This window comes from Colossoma macropomum, unplaced genomic scaffold (assembly GCF_904425465.1).
Source record: "Colossoma macropomum unplaced genomic scaffold, Colossoma_macropomum, whole genome shotgun sequence".
Classification (NCBI taxonomy): Eukaryota; Metazoa; Chordata; class Actinopteri; order Characiformes; family Serrasalmidae; genus Colossoma; species Colossoma macropomum.
The window spans coordinates 19,845,212-19,864,475 of record NW_023494793.1 but is presented as its reverse complement, the minus strand read 5'-3'; the positions used below and the strand labels follow the sequence as shown (position 1 = coordinate 19,864,475).

At 37.6% G+C, this 19,264-nt stretch overlaps 1 protein-coding gene across 1 annotated transcript; it reads right to left on the bottom strand.

Moving 5' to 3' along the window:
- Positions 1–680: 680 nt before the first annotated feature.
- On the bottom strand, positions 681–17,284 carry LOC118813431 (transmembrane protein 198-like). The gene is made up of 5 exons (XM_036578761.1): positions 17,019–17,284; positions 7,797–8,151; positions 4,494–5,072; positions 2,481–2,614; positions 681–1,424 (listed from the first exon to the last, which is right to left on the bottom strand). Exons 2-5 carry the CDS (start codon positions 7,948–7,950, stop codon positions 1,272–1,274), a joined length of 1,020 nt encoding a protein of 339 aa, XP_036434654.1. The 5' UTR covers positions 7,951–8,151; positions 17,019–17,284; the 3' UTR covers positions 681–1,271.
- Positions 17,285–19,264: the final 1,980 nt, after the last annotated feature.

The following is a 19,264-nucleotide window of genomic DNA, read 5'->3' as shown; positions in this document are numbered from 1 at the left end:
GGAATGTCTTATATGTAATCTCCTCAGAAATATTGCTTGTACTTAACGGTCATTTTGACCACACATTTTTAATAAAATAAATGAAAGATGATCTGTGACATTTGCCCAGTACTGTACACTGTCATTATGTCTTGACTGTCAAAACTGCCTTGGCCTTTTGCCAGAATAATATTATCTAGATTTTATTCAACTAGCCTAAAAATGTATTCTGTACACAGCCTTCCATTTACTAAATATGTAATCAATCCAGATCCTTCCATTTACTAACTCAAATGCAATTGCATCTGTAGGATTTCCATGTTGGAAATGTCAAGTGGAAAAGACTGTTCTTTTTAAAACAGTGGAGGGACGGTTGTTTATGCAGGGTGTCCTGTTATGTATTTAGTGTTTACCAGTGTTTTCACTCCCAGCAAGATACAGTCAATCTCAGTGGCCTCTGGTACACTCAGGACCACTAACATACAAAAATGAGTTAGATACTGTTACAAGAAAAGGCTGAAGCTAGGCTATGCTAATGGTTTATGCTTTGTCACTGTAATGCTAAGTTTCGATTAGGTGCGCTTTAGGACATAACAGTAATAGCAGTGTTTATACATAAATGTGCAATTCTAGATGTTTCCTTATGAACGTTCATGTAAAGCTGACCCTACAGGAAGTCATGAAACTCAAGAACACTGATATATGAGTAGCACTGTTTTATTTTTGTGTCAAATAAATCATTCTAGATGGGTAAATATATTCATACAGCCACAAGGGGATACAGCTGTGTAAATTTCACCAGTTCCCCAGAGAAAGCGAATAAAGGTGGTTATGAAGCACCTTATTCACAGTTGAGGTCAGAGATATAAGGTGATATAATGGCTAGAAACCGAATATCTGTCGAAATACAGAATACAGTTTCCAGTTCATCAGCTTAGACAGCACTTTTGAATCTGAATACAAGTTAGCATCATCTAGTACTAATTCCTAAATGCTCTTGATTTGAAGTATTGGTTAGTGTTTGAGGTTTAAGTTAGTATTTGTGCTTTTTGCCATTAATGCATGCAGTCCTGAGGAGATCCAGTGTTGTTTTTAGTGCTGAGCTGACGCTGCAGACTCCACAGACTCTCTTCTTTTGTCCCTGTGGTCTACACATTGTCTCTGTAGCACTCCTGCAGTCTGTTTACCTCAGCTGGCAATTAGCTCTAGGGAATCTTCCCCAGAATCTACAGTGCATAAAAATAAAGGTCCCTGGGTCTGAGGCCTGTATGTGTGTGCATCTGTCTGTGTGTTCACACTCTGAGCACTGCAGATGACGAGGCTGTCAGAGGCACCATGGATCCAGTCTCGTAATCGAAGTCGATCATGGTGTGGTGGACTGTGCTCAGGCTGCTCATAGACGACCCTGTGCTCATCTGCCGCTCGCGCAGGCTTGCCAGGTAGCTCTGGCAAAAAGACAGAGATAGTAATGAGATAAATAAGACAAAGCATTTAAAAACTGTACTCTGCACTGTTTGGTCATTTGCCTTTTTTTGAAAGTGTTGCTTTGTTTGCTGTGAGCAACAGTCATTAGAGAAAAAGACAACTGGTTTGAAGGCATTATTAAAGCCTATACAATCAGATATCTGTGTACTTCATTGGGGGGAGGGGTGGTATATATGGCAATAACATCATGCAATTATATATATGTGTTTGTGTGTATACAGTGGCATTCAAAAGTCTGAGACGGTAGTGAAAATCTAGGATTGTTTTTATTTAATCCTGCAACAGAAGGTTTTAAGTTATGAAAAGTTATGGCAAATGAAAGGAAGAAGAAACATTCATGAAATGTCAAGAAATTTATATTTCTACTCAAATTTAAACACTTTCAAGACACTGACCATTTTGAGGCCTTTGTACAAATGGACAAACACTAAAAAATTCTAAAATTCATGTTAAAATTTTAAACATTCTACTGTTCACTTGTAGTGAAAAATGTATTAAATTACAGAAGACTGGAAAATAGAAGCATTTTCTCTAGTGGTACTATATATATATATATATATATATATTCTGGGAAGATTCTGGGTGCAGTTTTATAAGTCAGCCACCATGTGGCAGCATAATGCCATTCATGTAACTAAATCAAGTTCAACTGAGTTCAGCAATTGAATCTGTATTTACGTATGTATGTAGATTTTTTTCTTCTGTTTCTGGTAGCAGTATGTCAAAATATTGACCTAGTATTTTGAAATAATGACATTTTCTTGAAATATTGACTTAATATCTCAAAATAATGACTTCTTTTCTTAAAATATTGACTTCATATACGGACATAGCCTATTTTCTCAAAATATTTTCTTAATGTCTCAAAACAACATCTAAATTCTTAAAATATTTACTTAGTACCTAGAAATAATGGCTCTGCTGATGAGTTATTCAATTTCATGAAAGTAATTGTTGTGATAGCAAATCATTGAATGTGATGTTGAAACTGCAGTGAGAAAGTAAGAATTGGTTACCGGGGCCAGCACGTCTCCTGCATAGCGTTTGAGGGGTGGGGGTCTTCGGCGGTATGTTCCTTCTGGTCGCCGATGGGCATCTTTCTCTCTGATCCTCATCAGCTGAACCTGCTTCTGTTTACCACTCACAATCACTGTCAGTGAGAGAGAGACAGAGAGAGAGAGAGAGCCGGACCAGTGTTACACCTTGATCAGGTAGGCAGTAAATGTTTCTATAGTCACTTGTATTTGCTGAGGTGGAAGAGAAACATTAGGAAAATGTGGATCAAATCCCTAAAAATTATTTATAACACAACACAATGTACTTGGATAACAATCTTGTTTTTCTAAACACTGCTAATGTAGCTTCACTCCTTCGGTCTGCTCTTCCTGAGCATTTTTGTTTTTTCCTGTAACTGATATGTTAAAGCTTTGGCTTAAGCTAGTCTTTCCCACTAAAGGGGTCCTAAAGTACCCCTGCACTGCACATTTTTGTGACTTTCCTACTCCCTAAAACACCTGACTCTTTCATCAGCTCATTATCAAGAAGTGTTTGAGCAGATATTTGAGCAGATATCTGAGTATCAATGATCATTTGTGATTGTTTTTCAAAGAAATAATATTTAGAAATGAATTAAATATAGAGCTCAGGGATCAGTTGGTTTCACATCAGCAACATTGTGGATACATTTTCATACACTCTACAGGAACCTGCAGGATCCTTAGTAGGGCAGCACATTATTTTGCATAACAGCCATTATATAAATGTCACATAATATCACAAATGATTATAATATAATGTGTTCCATTCAGGAGCACACCCACTACATCAGAATCAAGCATTCCTAGCTACAAGCAGTGCAATCAGCAAATGAGTGCTGTAAGACATTTGAATAATCATCTTAGATTCTTTGATGAGTCTCTTGATGAGTCTCTCTGATGATCCACAGGTGTTCATGTGTGTTTGACATTAAAAGATCATGTGTTTGCTTATGATTTCTTGTCTTGTCCCAAGTGATTTCACAATAACCACATAATTGTAGTTTAATAGGTAAATTATCCACAAAGTGCCGCTCTGTGCTGAACTTTGTACTGCAAGATTTCATAATCCTGCTTCTCAACTTCACCAGAACTGCACATTTTAGTGTTTCCCTGCTGTAACACACCTAACACCTAACTAGTCATTAAACTTAGTAAGCCATTCAATAATTTAACCCCTAAGACCCATATTTAGGCCCACATTTACTACACATTAGCTTCATCGCATTTGCTGATTTCTTCCATTGTTGTTACTGAATTCTTAAGAGAGTCTCAACCATTTTTGAAAATTGTTCTATATAGCACCAAAAAGCATTCGACTATTGTTACTATGTCAAGCTTGTAACAATAGAAGAACCGTTTTTGGTGCTATATAGAACCATTGTCACTGTGCAAAGAGCCATTTAAGCACACAATTTTACATAGAACCACTGTCTTTACTAAAGAACCCTTGAAAAACTATATTTTTTAAGAGTGTAGAAAAGCAATTATGTCTTTTTTTTTAATTATTATGTATAAATGCTATTTTTAATTTTGGCAGTTGTAAACTTATATATATATATATATATATATAGGGAAAACATTTTTTATTATATTAATTTAAAAAAAATCTGAGTCTACTTCCATACAGTCAATTACTAGAAATAAAAAAATGTAATGAGCTTCCAGGTACCCAGTAAAAGAACATAAAACCCACTGAACTGAAAACTGCTTAAAAGCCCTTGGGCAAGTCCTGAAGTGTGTTCTAATTACAAGGAAATTACTGTCCATGATAATCAACAACTTGTTAGAGGTGCCGCAAAAAACTGAGCAGAAGATTGATTGAGAATTCCATTAACAATAATTAAGGTTAAAATGAGTGTGGTACAATGGGGTAAACACTAAATTGTGCAGTTTAGGGTTACTCACAGACCAGGATTAAGAAATACAGTAGTACATGATTATTCTCAGCTTTCTCAGGATTCTCTCACCATATAATTTCTGTCTTGCTCTTACCCTCAGAGTGCGAGAGTCCTTTAGCTGTGAATTTGCGCTGCACTAGTATCCCCAAAGCAGCTACTGCAGGCCACACTCCCACCATTGCCCAGCTATACCAGCACATTGTTTCCTGCTGGTCAGTCCGCAGCCCCACATATGCCCGCAACACTGCCATTGGCGTCTCCACGCAGTAATCCACACATGCTGTTATAATGGCGGCGCCCAGTGTCGCCGTAGCAACAATTGTCATGGCTTTCTGCCAGCACAGTGTTAGCACAGCAAAGAACACGCTTGTGCCCAGGACTGAGCCCACAGGAACCCACACTGGATTGAAGATGGGGTAGTACTGTCCAGTTGCCACCAGTGTGGAGACAGAGAGCAAGAGGCCCAGCTGGAGGCCGGTGAGGAAGAGACCCACGCAGCGCACCAAAACAGTCACCAGTCCACCCAGCAAGCCAATGCCCAGAGAGATGCCTGCCCGCGTCTCTGCGTCCAGCGGCGAGTCCAGCAACTGCTCCCTAAGGCACAGCAGGTAACCAACACCAGTCCCGAACGCCAGGCCTGACAGGAACATCACCATCTTAAAGCAGCGGTACCCTGCACAAAATGGAACAGGATATAGTTCATGCTAAAAGTCTCAGAATTTGAGCTGAGTGCTTAGCCTTGACTTTGAGACATGACTAAGGTCTACCTAAGGAGCCATAACATTTGGGTATGGCCACAGGGTGTAGCAAAAACTGCAGATAATTTTAATTTGCTTCAGGAGAATATGCCTACAAGGTCCCATATGTGGATGAAACTTCACTTTCATAACTGTATAACTTAAATATTAGTATCAGTTAACAGCATATTTTGAATAAATAGGTGCTTTAACAGTTAACCCTGTAAGAAAATCAATTAGTGTCTATGGTCTCCATTAAAATTTTTGAAACTATAAAAGGGGGTTCCATAAAGATCCATTCTTGGCCCTTGTTAATTATACATTACCTAAGCTGACAGGCATATCAACTAGGGTAACAGTAATTGAAAACGTAGTTTACACAGATTTAGTCTTGTGTCTCCTCTCCATTTCTGGCCTTGGATAATGTACAGGATAAAAAGCTTTTTCTTGCTTTAAAAGCTCTAGCATATACTTTGCTGGGTGTCACTTTTGCACTCAACATCTCAACAAGCTGGTAAAAGGCCTTTGCCACTCTGTAGGAAGGTACGTCTCCAGGAGGCTGGTTTATCAGACAGTGTCTAATCATTTATAAAGCCCTCCTGCTAGTAAGCAACATGGTTAAATGAGTTGGTGTGCTGTCTGTGACTGTGAAGAGTTTTGAGTGGTCAGTGAATAAAGGTGCTTAGTGAGAGAGTAAAAAGGCCACTACTCTGAGAGGGCTGCAGTGTCCCCTTCTTCAGTTACTGTATAAAACCCCTGAGCAGAAATCCAGAAAACAGGAAGTACGGTTTATAAAAAAGACAAGGCCCACAATGGGCGGTAGTCAGCATGGGCCGCTTAAGGAAACAGAATATGGCTTCCAACTGGGTTTCTCAGTTCAATACTTTTTTGGAAGAACCACCACCCGAGGACATCCTTGCTGAGTTTATGCGTAGGCCTACTGACAAACATGATGTTTATAATTCAGCTAAAATTAGCAGATTAAATAAAATCAGCTCATGTTTTAGTGGTCACGTAGCAATGTAACCTCTATTACCCCTAACTGTTAATGAAAATGACCATATAGGAAAATAACTGTAACGCTGAAGGTGTATTACATCATATAATAAAAAAAAGTATTGAGGAAAATGAAGGAAAATGCCCCCTTAGGAACACTACTGGATGATGATGCATAAACCTGTGCACAGTGAGGGAAAACATTTAAAGCATACTTGCAATGTAATGAAATGTAGGCCTCTATCAATTTATGTCATAATGAGTGAAGTTATGACGAAAACAAATGCCAGAAAGATATACACATCTGAAATGTCAATTTTATATATAACTATATTATGGAAATGTATTATTATCATTATTATTATTATTATTATTATTATTATTATTGTTGTTGTTGTTCGTATAAAATGTAATGTTTACTATCATAAACATTTTTTTTTGCATTCAACATAAGTGTAAATGATTATTAAGACATGACAGAAGAGATCAGCTGTGGATGTGACTAGCAAAACAAGTAGCAAAAGTCACACAAACTGATCTGCAGTAAGACAGCTAAAAATGTTGCCTTATTCTAGCTAATGATCACTTCAGCCAGCCTCTAACACTAATGAAAGCTAGCCAGTGAAAGTCCAGTGAACAACCCTGTGTCTTTATGATGAAAATCTAAGTAAATAATATTTCTGGAGAAATATGCTTAAGGGGCCTTTGTCCTATGGGGGGGCTTTTAACTCAAAGAGTAAAATGTTTGATTTTCATATTTGAAGAAACAAAAACTTTTTTTCTGCTCAAAACCAAATGCTTTGTTCTCTGCACCCCCATGTAATCATTTATTTGACCCATTTTCTGGTACAAGTTAGAATAAATGCATAAATCACTATCTTTCAATTACATAAAATTAGATCAACCGACCTAAAAATTGCTGAGGGAATGGAATTAGTTAGACCACAGCCATTCAGTAAATGTATTGAGATTAGAATTGCCCCCATCATTTGACCAGTGTCTTTTACCCTGGGTGGCTTCTTCACCCATGTTACTAGGTAGGTAATGCCAATCTTAATTCATACTCAAAGAGGGATTACATGTTTATCGCTGAATGTCAACAGGGAATTGAAGGTTTGCCTAATATTCGGCCCTTTATTCTCAACTTAACCCTTGTGTTCTGTTCTCTACTTAGCTATGAATGTACTGCTTATGGGTTATATTCATTCATTCCATCGACTTTACCAGGACAATTATGAATGACACATTTTTAAAATGGCTAATATAACTATTCATTATCTCAATTATTTGCAGTATAAACCACATTTGTGGTTAATAACTGAATTAAAAAAAAAACGCAAGGCTGTGCCACTGCCATTTGGTTCTGATGCATAATCTGCTATCTTTAATGATGAAGGTAGATATTATTATCATATTTTATGGAATATGAACATAAAAACAATATCTTGATGCAGTAAAGTGTATGTAACTTTGTTGTAAAATATAACAAAAAACAAAATCTACACTACTTTAGTTCTTTTAACTGTCTCATGGATGGCCATATTAATCAAACATAACAGAAGGGTTAAACTGCATTTGTAATTTCACATGGTCAGCAAATAAGTGTGGGTGTGTGAGTTTATGGGGTGAGGTTTCTCAGATGACCATCATCACTACTGACTCACCAAAGAAGCAGTAGACAACTCCCAGTATGAAGCACATGGAGCAGGCTACTGACGGGATGACCTCATAATTCTTCCTGACCTCCAGCACACAGCTGTCTGTCGTTGCCAGGGTGGGCCTCACGCTCTCTGTTACGAAGACAGAGGGATCTGCCATATCGGCTCCGGAGTTCAGTCTGACACAACAGAGGGTTAGCCTCTCACTGGAAACTTAAGGCCACCCGTGAACATCGTTCAAAGAAGTAAAGCCTGACAGAAATTCAGAGGTTGATTTGGATAACCATTACAGCCCCTCAGTTCTTCAGATAATTAAGCAACTGCTTTTCAGGCCAGATGCACAGCTGCAGGACTGAATCACCTGAAATAGTGAAGGAGAAAGTTACTTTCCAAATATATCTCTGGTCTTAATGTGTACATCCAGTTAATGACAAATGCTTATTGTCAAGGTTTTTTAATTACAGAGAGGTAAACAAATTATTTTAGTCATGCTTAACTATGAATGGAAAAGGGAAGAGCTATAATGATCAAGAGCAGAAGCGTTTCCTGTTTCAACACAGCTGTGCTATAACACTGAGCTTTTCATGAATGGGTGTTTTGTGTCTCCAAGTACATATCCTTACATTTTTTATCAGCACTGAGAAAAGCTGAAAGAGCTTGGTATTAAAAAGGAAAGCTTCCGCTCTTTTTTTCCATTCTTTCCTCTCTCAGCCATTCTTCAGAGCAGACGTTTCCCCAATACATTTTTTAAAGGAGCCATATCATGGAAAACCCAACTTTCCTAACTTTTTAGTATGGAAAACAGTGTACCTTTCACTCATCATAAGCGGAATCCAGGCTGCAAAATCTGTTTTGAATTCAATGTTTTAGTGATGTTATAAAAAACAACATATTTACATATGCAGTTGTACGCAAAAGTTTGGGCACTCCTGGTCAAATGACATATTTTGTTGACTTGCTGAAATCATGGCACATTTTCAACGCTTCATGTTTCTATTTTGTCCCAAATATGTTAAACTCAGCAAATAAATAAAAATTAGACACTAAAATGTTCAATAACCAAATAAATAAATAAATAAATAACTTTATATTTAGTTTGTTCCCTGTAGAGGATGGGATACATTATTTTCACTTAGCAAAGCAACAAAACATGTAATTTGACTGGATATGGACTGCAGATAACTGAATGTGGACTGCAGAGAAAAAAAATATAAAAATACAAGAAAACTGTATGATACGGAATCTTCAAATCTCTCTTATGGTCAGACTACAACATGTAATGTACCACAACAGATAGTTATGAGCACTGGAAACACCTGTAGCCCTTCCCCTTTCTCCAAAACTTCCCTTCTGGCAGGACTGAGGGAAGCTGGATTCCCCCTCCAGCCCCCCAAACCCTTCAGTCACTCTCTCACCACTCACTACCTTGTCTTCCCCCAAACACAGGATGCAGGTTGAGGAAGCGAGGTCTGTTTGATTGCCATGTGTTTCGTCTGCTCTCATTGTTCTGCACATATGGCAAACTGCTTCTCTTTTACAGTCTTCCATGACAAGCCCACTATGCTACAGCGCAAACTTTATAAAAATCCTATTTTGTTTGAACACTGGACACACTAAGTTTTTACATTAAGTCACATGTCATGTGCACTACTGTGCTAAAGTCAAAGACCGTCCTTTATTTAATTCCCAGCTATTGAGTAAAAGCTATTCATTTTTCAGGAGATATTTCAGAGGAAATGAATTTCAAACAATCCACTTGTACATAGAATGTAGACAATATGTGGAAAAAACAGGAGTTTCCAAAACATTATTAAAAGATGCAGAAAAAATGGGACTCCTAACAACCATGTAAGACCTGGTCTGATCTGATTAACTGTCACCATCAGATAAACTTCATTCAAAGCTTTGATCTTCGAAACACAGGAGAAAATCAAACTTCACTTTTGCTTCAGATCTGAAAAATCCACAGATTTCTGTTCATTCTTCCACTGTGAGAAGACAACAACACTATGAGTCTGAAAGGATGTGTAGCTGTCAAGAAACCATTACTGAGAAAAGGAAAACTTTACAAATCAAACAAATAAGCTGTGGGTGTTTCCAGACCAACGGACTGACCACCCCATAGTCTAGAATGCAACCAACTTCTAAGACTGACCTTTCGAGATTTCTTTGGAGAAAAACTGAAAGCAAGTCTCCCGAAAAAAATGGAATCTGTAATAAAGGCAAAGAGTGGACATGCTAGAAACAGAATAATTGTGTTATTATATTAAGTTGCTAAAGCTTCTTTGCAATTTTCTGTTAAATTGTTTTCTTGCCTTTTTCCTGATGCTGAAAAATAAATGGCAGGCACAGCACTGTATGTTTGTATATTACCAGTTATGTGTGAATGTTTGTTTTGCATAATGTTAAAAGCTTAAGGCATTTTTATATAAAGGCCTATCATTAATTACGTATATTTTAGTGAAGCTGAAGCCTATGTATGGATTTATTACAATACATTTCAGAAAAAAATATATTAACCACAATTAATGATTACATTTGTCTACACTCTAAATATCTTGATGTCTCTCATTGTAACATCACAGATGATTTTCCCACACTTGTCTTCAAGATTTTAACCCCTTAAAATCCCAGACTTATTACACACTAAAGCTTATAATTCAGTAAAGACAGGGACTCCAATGCAAACAGGTTGAGCTATTCTTAGGCTATAGAAGTGTATAATAAAACCTTGGGCCTGCTGCCAGGCCTTGGCCTTTTAAGAGGTTAACGGCTGATCAGGAATAAAAGTTGCTCTATGCATATTCCTGACCCCTTCAGAAGACATCCTTCTCCTTTGTGTAATCAAGACTTAATGTACTGTATGTCCAAGAATGTTGAGTCAGACGCCCAACCTCTCTTGAGTATTTTGGGAATACTTCACTGACAGGAATTCTACTTTGGTTGGCGGATAAAAATAGCGTGTTAAAATAATATCCCGTATAGTGAACATGTATGCCCCCTAATCTACTACATTTGCATGCTCCATTCTTTCACACACAGTGGTACTATAAAATAGGTACCCTTATCCACCCTTACCATTAAAAGCTCGTGGCCTCAACTAGGCAGAGAACCATGGCTTATACAGCAAGCTAATAAGCCATTAGAAAACCCCAAAATACATTTGAAACTCTATCCCGTTTAATGTGTGTAGGATCACAAGCACAATTTTCCTAATCACAGTGCACACATCGCATAAAAATCATTTTATGATAAGCCTATTTTTCCGAGTGGCCCCAGTCTGCATGTCATAAACTTTTCCCACAGTTGCCAAGGCATTCCCTACCATGGCTACTCCTTTGAGAAATGGTTTGTTTGGGGATGAAGCTCCACAAAAGCAGAGGAGGCCAGCAAAGCATGTGTGTGTGCATGCTGATGCCTCTCTCCCATCAGAGCCCCTAAAAACTCACACACACTCTCCACTGGGCACGCAGCCATGGTCCAGCAGTGACCATTAGGCTTGAGTCCGTTAATATTTGGAAAATCATGTTGCCCAATACCTAAATTCATTACATGAAGTAGCTTCTAGCTACTTCAGCACTTCAGTAGCTTCTACTGTTTTAGGTAAACAGACATGCAGAGGGATCGCCTTCATGAATTTACACTGCCAACATATATCAAGTTTGCATAACCAGGAGGTTAAGCCCCTAAAGGAGAATGATTTTTGAAAATTTCCGCAGAATGAAACCATTAAGATGTAAACAGAGTCTTTCAAAGTAGTTTGGTTTAAAATTCTACATCCTAGAGAAACTTACAGAGTCGAAACTGTTCATTGTGGTGGTGATAGGAACCAGACATCTGAATCCTTTAATGCTTCTAAAAGCTCCCTCACAGAAAGCTGTAACATGAAATTGTTATGCATATCGTCACTGTCCAAAGAAAAAAACAAGTATCTCCAAAATGGTAACCTTACAGGAGAAGGCAAAATTGTCTTTACTTTTAAAGAAAGTCAGTGTAAAGTTACTGCATTCCAAGTCATTTTAGAGCATTTCTATTGATCCATTCATCATGAAATTTTTGCTGTAAAGGAGAGCCACTGTGTTCAAATAATGCAGAAAACTAAAAATCAACAAAAATGGAGATACATGTTTTTCTTTGGACAGCGACGATATGTTGCCTGACACTTGACGTTGTTTACGAAAGCTTTAAGATAAGATTTTAAAATTTATTTGTTAAAATCTATTCTTGACAGAGAAGTACATGCAAGGTGTTGTAAGTCAAAATAGTCCCCGAAGATAACAAATTTTCTCAGATTAATCATTATTTTAGCATCATCAACATGACATATAAAAACTCAGAAGACACATGCAGGTTCACTGGATGTTTTGGATAGCAAATAAAATGACTACATTTGCACTGTACACACTGCAATCCCTGGTTCCTATCATCCCCACTGTAACGAAATCAGTCAGTCAGTAGGTTTCACTTTAAGCTTATCCAGTAACTACTATGAAGTATTTGGCAAGTACTATGAAACTAACATTTTAGTTATTTACTTCTGAGAGAGATGAACTGAAAGGCAGACCTGCTGACAGATTCCTACAGTCTAACATGTTAAATACAAACTGGATTTGGTTTGTAAGCTAACATTGTGCTCAGCTTAGTTTAGTCTTGAGCCTGTAGCTGAACAAAGTTCATTTGGGTTCATCTCAAAGCCTGAAACAGAACTGAAAACAGCCAACCAAAACATGAACACAGCTTTGTAGTATGGCCTCCTGAATAAGGTCTTGTTTAGCATTAGCTGGGAAGACATACACCAACAGTCTTTTTAGGATTATGAATTTTTTCAAAATGATATTGTTCTAGAACAGTGGTCACTAACCCTCCTTCTGGAGCTCTACTTTCCTGCAGAGTTTAGCTCCAACCAGCATTTTAATGTTCTGCTCCCTTCTTTACCTAAGGCTAATGCACCTGATCCAGCCAATCAAGGACTTCTGAGGAAGTTAATTAGCTGAAGCAGGTGTGGCAGATTGTGCTTGGAACTAGACTGCATAGGAAAGGAGACGTCCATGACCAGGGCTGGTAACCACTGTTCTAAAAGGTTTATAAAAATGCACTGTTGCAATATTACAATGACCAAAGACTAAGAAACAGTACTGAAATGGATCGGTCACATATGACTAATATCCGGTCCATTTCATAAGGTCAGTACATAAGATCAGTGCATCACTACAGGGAAAAGTCTAACGTGGTAAACAGTGTTGCTTATTTCTACATGCACTGCCCAATTCAAGTATTTTTACTGGACCTGTTCACAATTGTATGGCCTTTAATTTCTAAGGAATGTGTTGTGATTAAATATTTGTAAAAATACTTATAACACGTTAAAATAGACTATATAACAAACTATATAAATGTAACATGATTCTTTTGACCCCATTCATCAAAGACATCACCCATATTAAACGTTGCCTAATTTCTCAATCCTCTTCTCAGTGATGAAACTATCCAGCTCACTGCTTTACTCCAGCATACTGTCAGTGTCCCTGAATGACATTCTTTAAAGCTCATTAGTGATCAACATCAGTAGATATGGGGGCTTCAGAATGCTTGATTAACTACAAACAGTGAACATAAAGGCTGACTCCTTCTGTCAAGCTCACTGAACTGTAGCTTCAAAGTGAGCTGGTCTATTGACAGCAGTATGATGACGGGCATCTCATGAGGTCACATTCCTCAACTAACCACGGTCAGCTCCGCTATACTTCCACTTCAGTGGCAGAAACAATATAAACAGAAAATTTCACATGAGAACTTCACATGCAGGGCAGCACCATATAATCATACATGAGTCACTACAACAACATAGTGTCAGGAATGCAATATGGCTTAAATTGTTCCTTATGTCTCTCGTAACAAATCCTCATAACATTTTTTTTTTGCCCTTTCTTATTATTGAGTTAATATTATTTTGAAGATAGATTTTATTTTGACAGTGGTAGTAAGTATACAATCTTGATGTATGAACCTTTGATTCTGACCTGATCTGACCCTCTTTAGGGCTTCACTTTAAAGGGGAATTTCAATTTTTCAAAATATCTGTACTATTTGGTCATTGTAATGTAAACAAAGTCATTCAGAGTGGTTTGGTGTGAAATGGTTCATTGTAGAGAAACATACTGATTTGGATTTCTTTACAGTGGTGGTGATAGTAACCAGGGGTTACAATGATTGCAACCCATATATAGCCATATTTACTATACAGTGAACCTATACATGTCTTCTGAGTTTTATCATCAGGTACTGTTTTGTCATATAATGCCCTATTATTAAATACCTTATTACTAGTATTTAAAAAAAAACATGTTTTAGGCCAAAATCTTTTATCAAAACTATCACTAAACAAGCCAGGCATCAGGTAATGTGTTCATAACCATTTCATGTAATAATTTCAGTGAGGTAGCTTTTAAAGGAAACTCTTCAGATGTCTGGTTCCTATTATCACCACTATAAACAATTCTGATATGGTTAGTTTCTCTAGAATGGAGCATTTCACATCAAACCACTCTGAATGATTTTGTTTTCATCTTAGATATTTAATTTCATGCAGAAATTTTGAAGAATCCCCTTTGGAAGAGGAACCCCCTTAAATACCCACCCCAGGGCTGAACAATTTGGGGGAAATTTCTAATTGTGATTTGTCTTACCAATATTGTGATTGTGATTTAAATGAATCCATCCATCCATCAATCCATCCATCTTCTAAGCCACAATCAGTGATTTAAATGCAATTGTTTTTATTAAAATCAAGCTCAATGCTTGTTTTTTTCACCAAGAAGAGCATGATGAAGCATGTAGGAATTATAACTATTTTATATTTTAACAAACTATACGTAACTAGATAAATTAACTATACATAACTAGATAAATCCTACACACACACACACACACACACACACACATACACACATATATATATATATATATATTTTAGTTTTTTCCCCCTGAGGTTTACTTATAACATATGTGTAGATTTGTTTACCAAAACACAAAACAAGCCTAATTCATTTCATATGACCATTTTCCAACTCTTCTTTAACCCTTAGGATTAACAGGCTGTTTTTGTTACTGGAATTTTATGACTGATACATGTAAATGAGCTCTGTTCTGATTGACCAATACACAGATATCACCAGATGTTGGATAATCTCCCACAGTCTATCATGCAGTAAATTTCAGTTCTGCTTTTTGTTCCTGAAAAGTTGCTTTAGTAGTATAATATATTCTGGGCCACTGTCCTCCTGCGAAGTGAATGACCATCTAAATCAGTTTTTCACCATTTGTTTGGGTCCACACAGTTAAGGTGCTTCTTCTTAAGGTAATTCATCCTACCACTGTATTGCTGCCATACATTCTCAAACAATGATATGACTTAAAAAAATTGGTCTGTCATAGTCAGCATCATGCCCATCTTAGCAACTCTGGGTCTTAGCACTGATGTAGCAATGTTCATATTTTGACTCCATAACAATCTCATAAATCAGAGGATCTAGTGACATGTAGATAGAACAAAATGTATTGGGTTTATAATGATTTTGTTTACCACAGGGCATAAGAGTAGTGACTTTCAAATATCTCATTCATTTTTGCCACAGAGAGATCCAGCTTAGACAGAGTTTCTAATATGGGCATGATGGAAAAGAATCTTTTATGTACCTTACGTCACATCCAGTTAACAAAAAATGGTTCCTGAATGAATCACCCATTGAAAGTTTTTTTTTTTTAGGGAGCCAAGTGCTTCTTCTATGGCACTGCTCCAAGGAACACCTTCTGTCACCTGTATTTCTGAAAGTGCAGAAGGTTGCAGGACAATACAATGAAAAGTGTTTTCTCCACACTTTCTTCTTTCCATCGCTCTGATAGGGGTCCTCATGTCCCTGATATGGATCCCTGATAGGCATCAGCCACAGTCTCCAGATGCAAATGCCAAATCTAGAATTACCTCTAGACCTTTCAGCAGGTCTCTTGTGCATTTAGTAATAAATAAGGGAACAGCCAATTGTTCAATTACTGTTGGTCCACTCAAAAAGGAGGACTGTGTCTCAAATTCCCTCACAGTTCACTCAATGAGTGTACCCTTCTGAAGCTTGAGAGTCTGTATTGTTTTATTTGAAATCCAGTGTGCTTGAGTACAGAGCCAAAGCATCAAAACTACTGCACTGTACCTTCAGAACTACATCCAGCACCTCAGATACCCAACGAAGGTGCCAACAAGACATTCCTGTGTTGAATGTTTATCTCTTCATCATCCACACAGCTGCCCAGCAACCTGCATGCAGACTTCACCTCCAAATTAATAGGCTTTCCAAGTGTCTCCACGTGTGCTCAGCAAATGGACTTAGCGAGAGTATTAGTGAGGGCTAAGGAAGGCTACCCTGACCCTGTAGCTCACATACAGCCTGCTGCTGGAGGATTACAGCAAAGACAGAAGGCAACACACTTTCCCACAATGCAAAAAGCAGCTCCTACTGCTGTAATTAGTGCAATAAGTCCTTCATGGAAAAGCAGGGATCTTACAGGCTGGATCTTACAAGCTATAGCCTATAATGTTTTTACTTTAGAGTAGTGCAGGACTTACTGAAATCGTTTCCCCTACATGAGAATCAGCAAAGCAAACAAACTCCCCAACTTTGTGTTATTGCAACAGCCCTATTTAGTTCAAAGTTGTGTTTAAGGGGAATTCCACCAACTTTTTCAAAATTGCTGCATAATTTGATCTTTGAGCTGTCATTCAGAGTGGTCTGACGTGAAATGCTGCATTCTAAAGAAACTTGCCAACAATTTCTTTACAGCGGTGGTGATGTGGGGGGAGGCGGGGGGGGGCATGTATCTCTCCACCATGAATAGGTTTTAAAACGATCATAAAACAGTGCCTCAGGAATCAAGCAGTGCATTTGTAACCATTTCATGTTACAACTTTCTGTGAGGTAACTTTTAGAGGCATTAAACTCCTCTGGTTTCTATCACCAGCAGTGTGAACAAATCAGCGTTTCACATCAAGCCACTTTGAACGGCTTTGTTTACATCTCAAAGACGTAGCTATGCAGAAATTTTGAAAAATAGGTGGAATCCCCCTTTAAATTCCATTATTTTAAGAATCCTATTGATTTGAGCATTTAAATCAATCTTATTCGTATCCGATAACACAATACATGAAAGAGTTATGTTAAAAAGAAACAGAACACTTACCTAGAACCTGGAAACGCTGCTCATCATGAAAGGCACTGAGTTTAACGGCAGTTACAGCAGTTTACGATCTGAACTTTAACGCTTTAAAGCGCGAGGCCAAACACGAGCGCGCGGGGATTATGAAAACTACAAAAACATTCTCGGATTATGTGAAAGGGCTGCTGCTGGCGAGTGTAACAGTCAGAGTGGCCCAGACGGCAGCTTTCGCACTCTTTCAGACTCAAATCCGCGTCTCCCTGAACACTGGCCAGCTGACAACTGACATCATCGCGTGGCCATCTGCTAGAGCGTTAACACGGGCGCGCGCGCTCGCTCGAGGCAGGGTTGCCAAGTTCTGAGCAAACTGGATTCCGAGCTACTCTTCAGCAGCGGTTACCTAAGCCTAATTAAAGAAAACTAAAGACTGGACCGATTACAGATTTTCTGTGTCAAGTATATTAGTCTACACGTTTTTCTGTGTTTATCTACGTTCCACTTAAGGCACACACGAGCTCCTAGTTCAACTTTCTGCTAAATTTCCACCAAGATAAGTGTAGTTCTGTATTTAACTGAGCAGACTGAGGAGCTTTATGATTTTTCAACCCTACTCAAGCTGACTGATATTAGACTAGCTGCTTTTACTTTTTCTTGAGTCCTTGTTTCATTGAAACGGCAGTATTTCTACACAAGAAAGCTTTACGCTTCTGTAGTCACCTCTGCTGTAGGGAGTTTTTCTGTCTTGGCAACCTCAAGTCCGTTACAGTCCTATAAAAGCGTTATTTAGGAGAGGCTCCACCAATCACCATATGAGTCCCGTGCGTTGTCCTAGCAACGTACTCGTTTAATTTTGAATCCTCAATTAACTTCTCCTCAAAGGGCAATTCCACCGATTTTTTCTAAATTTCTCCATAAGCCAATTGGAAAGGTTTAAAATTTTTTACATGAAAATGGTTATGAATACACTGCCTGATGCCCATAGTTTTGAGATAAACTTTTGGGCTGCAATGTAGCCTACTTTTAAAATCCATTAATGGTGGAGAGATACATGTTGGGTGTAATAAGGCAAAGTAGTCCCCAATAAAACTTCTTGTTTCTAGATTTACAAATATTTTCCCATCATCACATTACATATATTTACTATTGTCAACATTACGTATAAAGACTCAGAAGACGTGTAGACCTGCTGGTGGTGTTGGATAGTGAGGAAAATGGCAATTCAGCCAAAATGATGCTTAAACCCTTAAGCAGGATTCTACCAATTAAAAAAAAATCTGCATAATTTAATCACTGAGATTAAAATAAAAAGAGCGGTTTGATGTAAAATTGCTTATTGCAGAGAAATGTACTGATTAGAGTTGTGGTGATGGTAACCAGGGGTCACAATGTGTGCAGTGTTATTCAACAAGCGCTTGCTTTAAGCCCAGAGTCTGATAGAGAATGTCGATTGATAAAGAGATCACTCTTAATGGATAATATATGATGTTAATTGAAATACAATGTTGCCTAGTCACCAGAGACAACTAAATGAGATAAAATAAATAATACATGTATAAAATATAAATATACAATACATGTATATATTGTATATTTAGATAAACACCACTTTGATTAATTTTCTTTATTTTAACGATGTACACTGTTGAAAGTAGACTTTACATATAGAAGACCTAACACCTCTCCTTGATACAAATAAATATAAAGCATTTTGATGAAAATCTTTACATATAAAGTTTACAGTTGTCAACAAAGTATTATATGCAGTTTTCCTGGGCTGACAGATAACACTGAAGCCCCCCACCATCCCTGCATCCCATGGCTATGTAAATATTTGTTTGTTTACTTAAGAAAAAAAAACCTTTTTCCTGTATCTCTAAATTTATTTGCAACAAGAGTGTGAATGCAAAGTTGTTGATCACTGATCATGCGAAATTCTTCTCAAAATGCAATGATTTTAAAGACCACAGAAATTTCTGTATGATTAAATTGTTAAAATAGAAGTCACTCAGGGTGGTCTCATGTGAAATGATGCAATGTAGAGAAAGTTTCTGAGTCAGAATTGGCGGTTAAGCCCTTTAAGGAGAACTGTAATGATTTTTCAAAATTTCTGCATAATTAAATGGTTAAGATGTAAACAAAGTCATTCAAAGTGGTTTGATATGAAATTCTGCATTCTAGAGAAACTTACAGTCAAAACTGTTCACAGTGATGGTGATAGGAACCAGATGTCTGAAGAGTTTAATGTCTCTAAATGCTTCCTCACAGAAAGC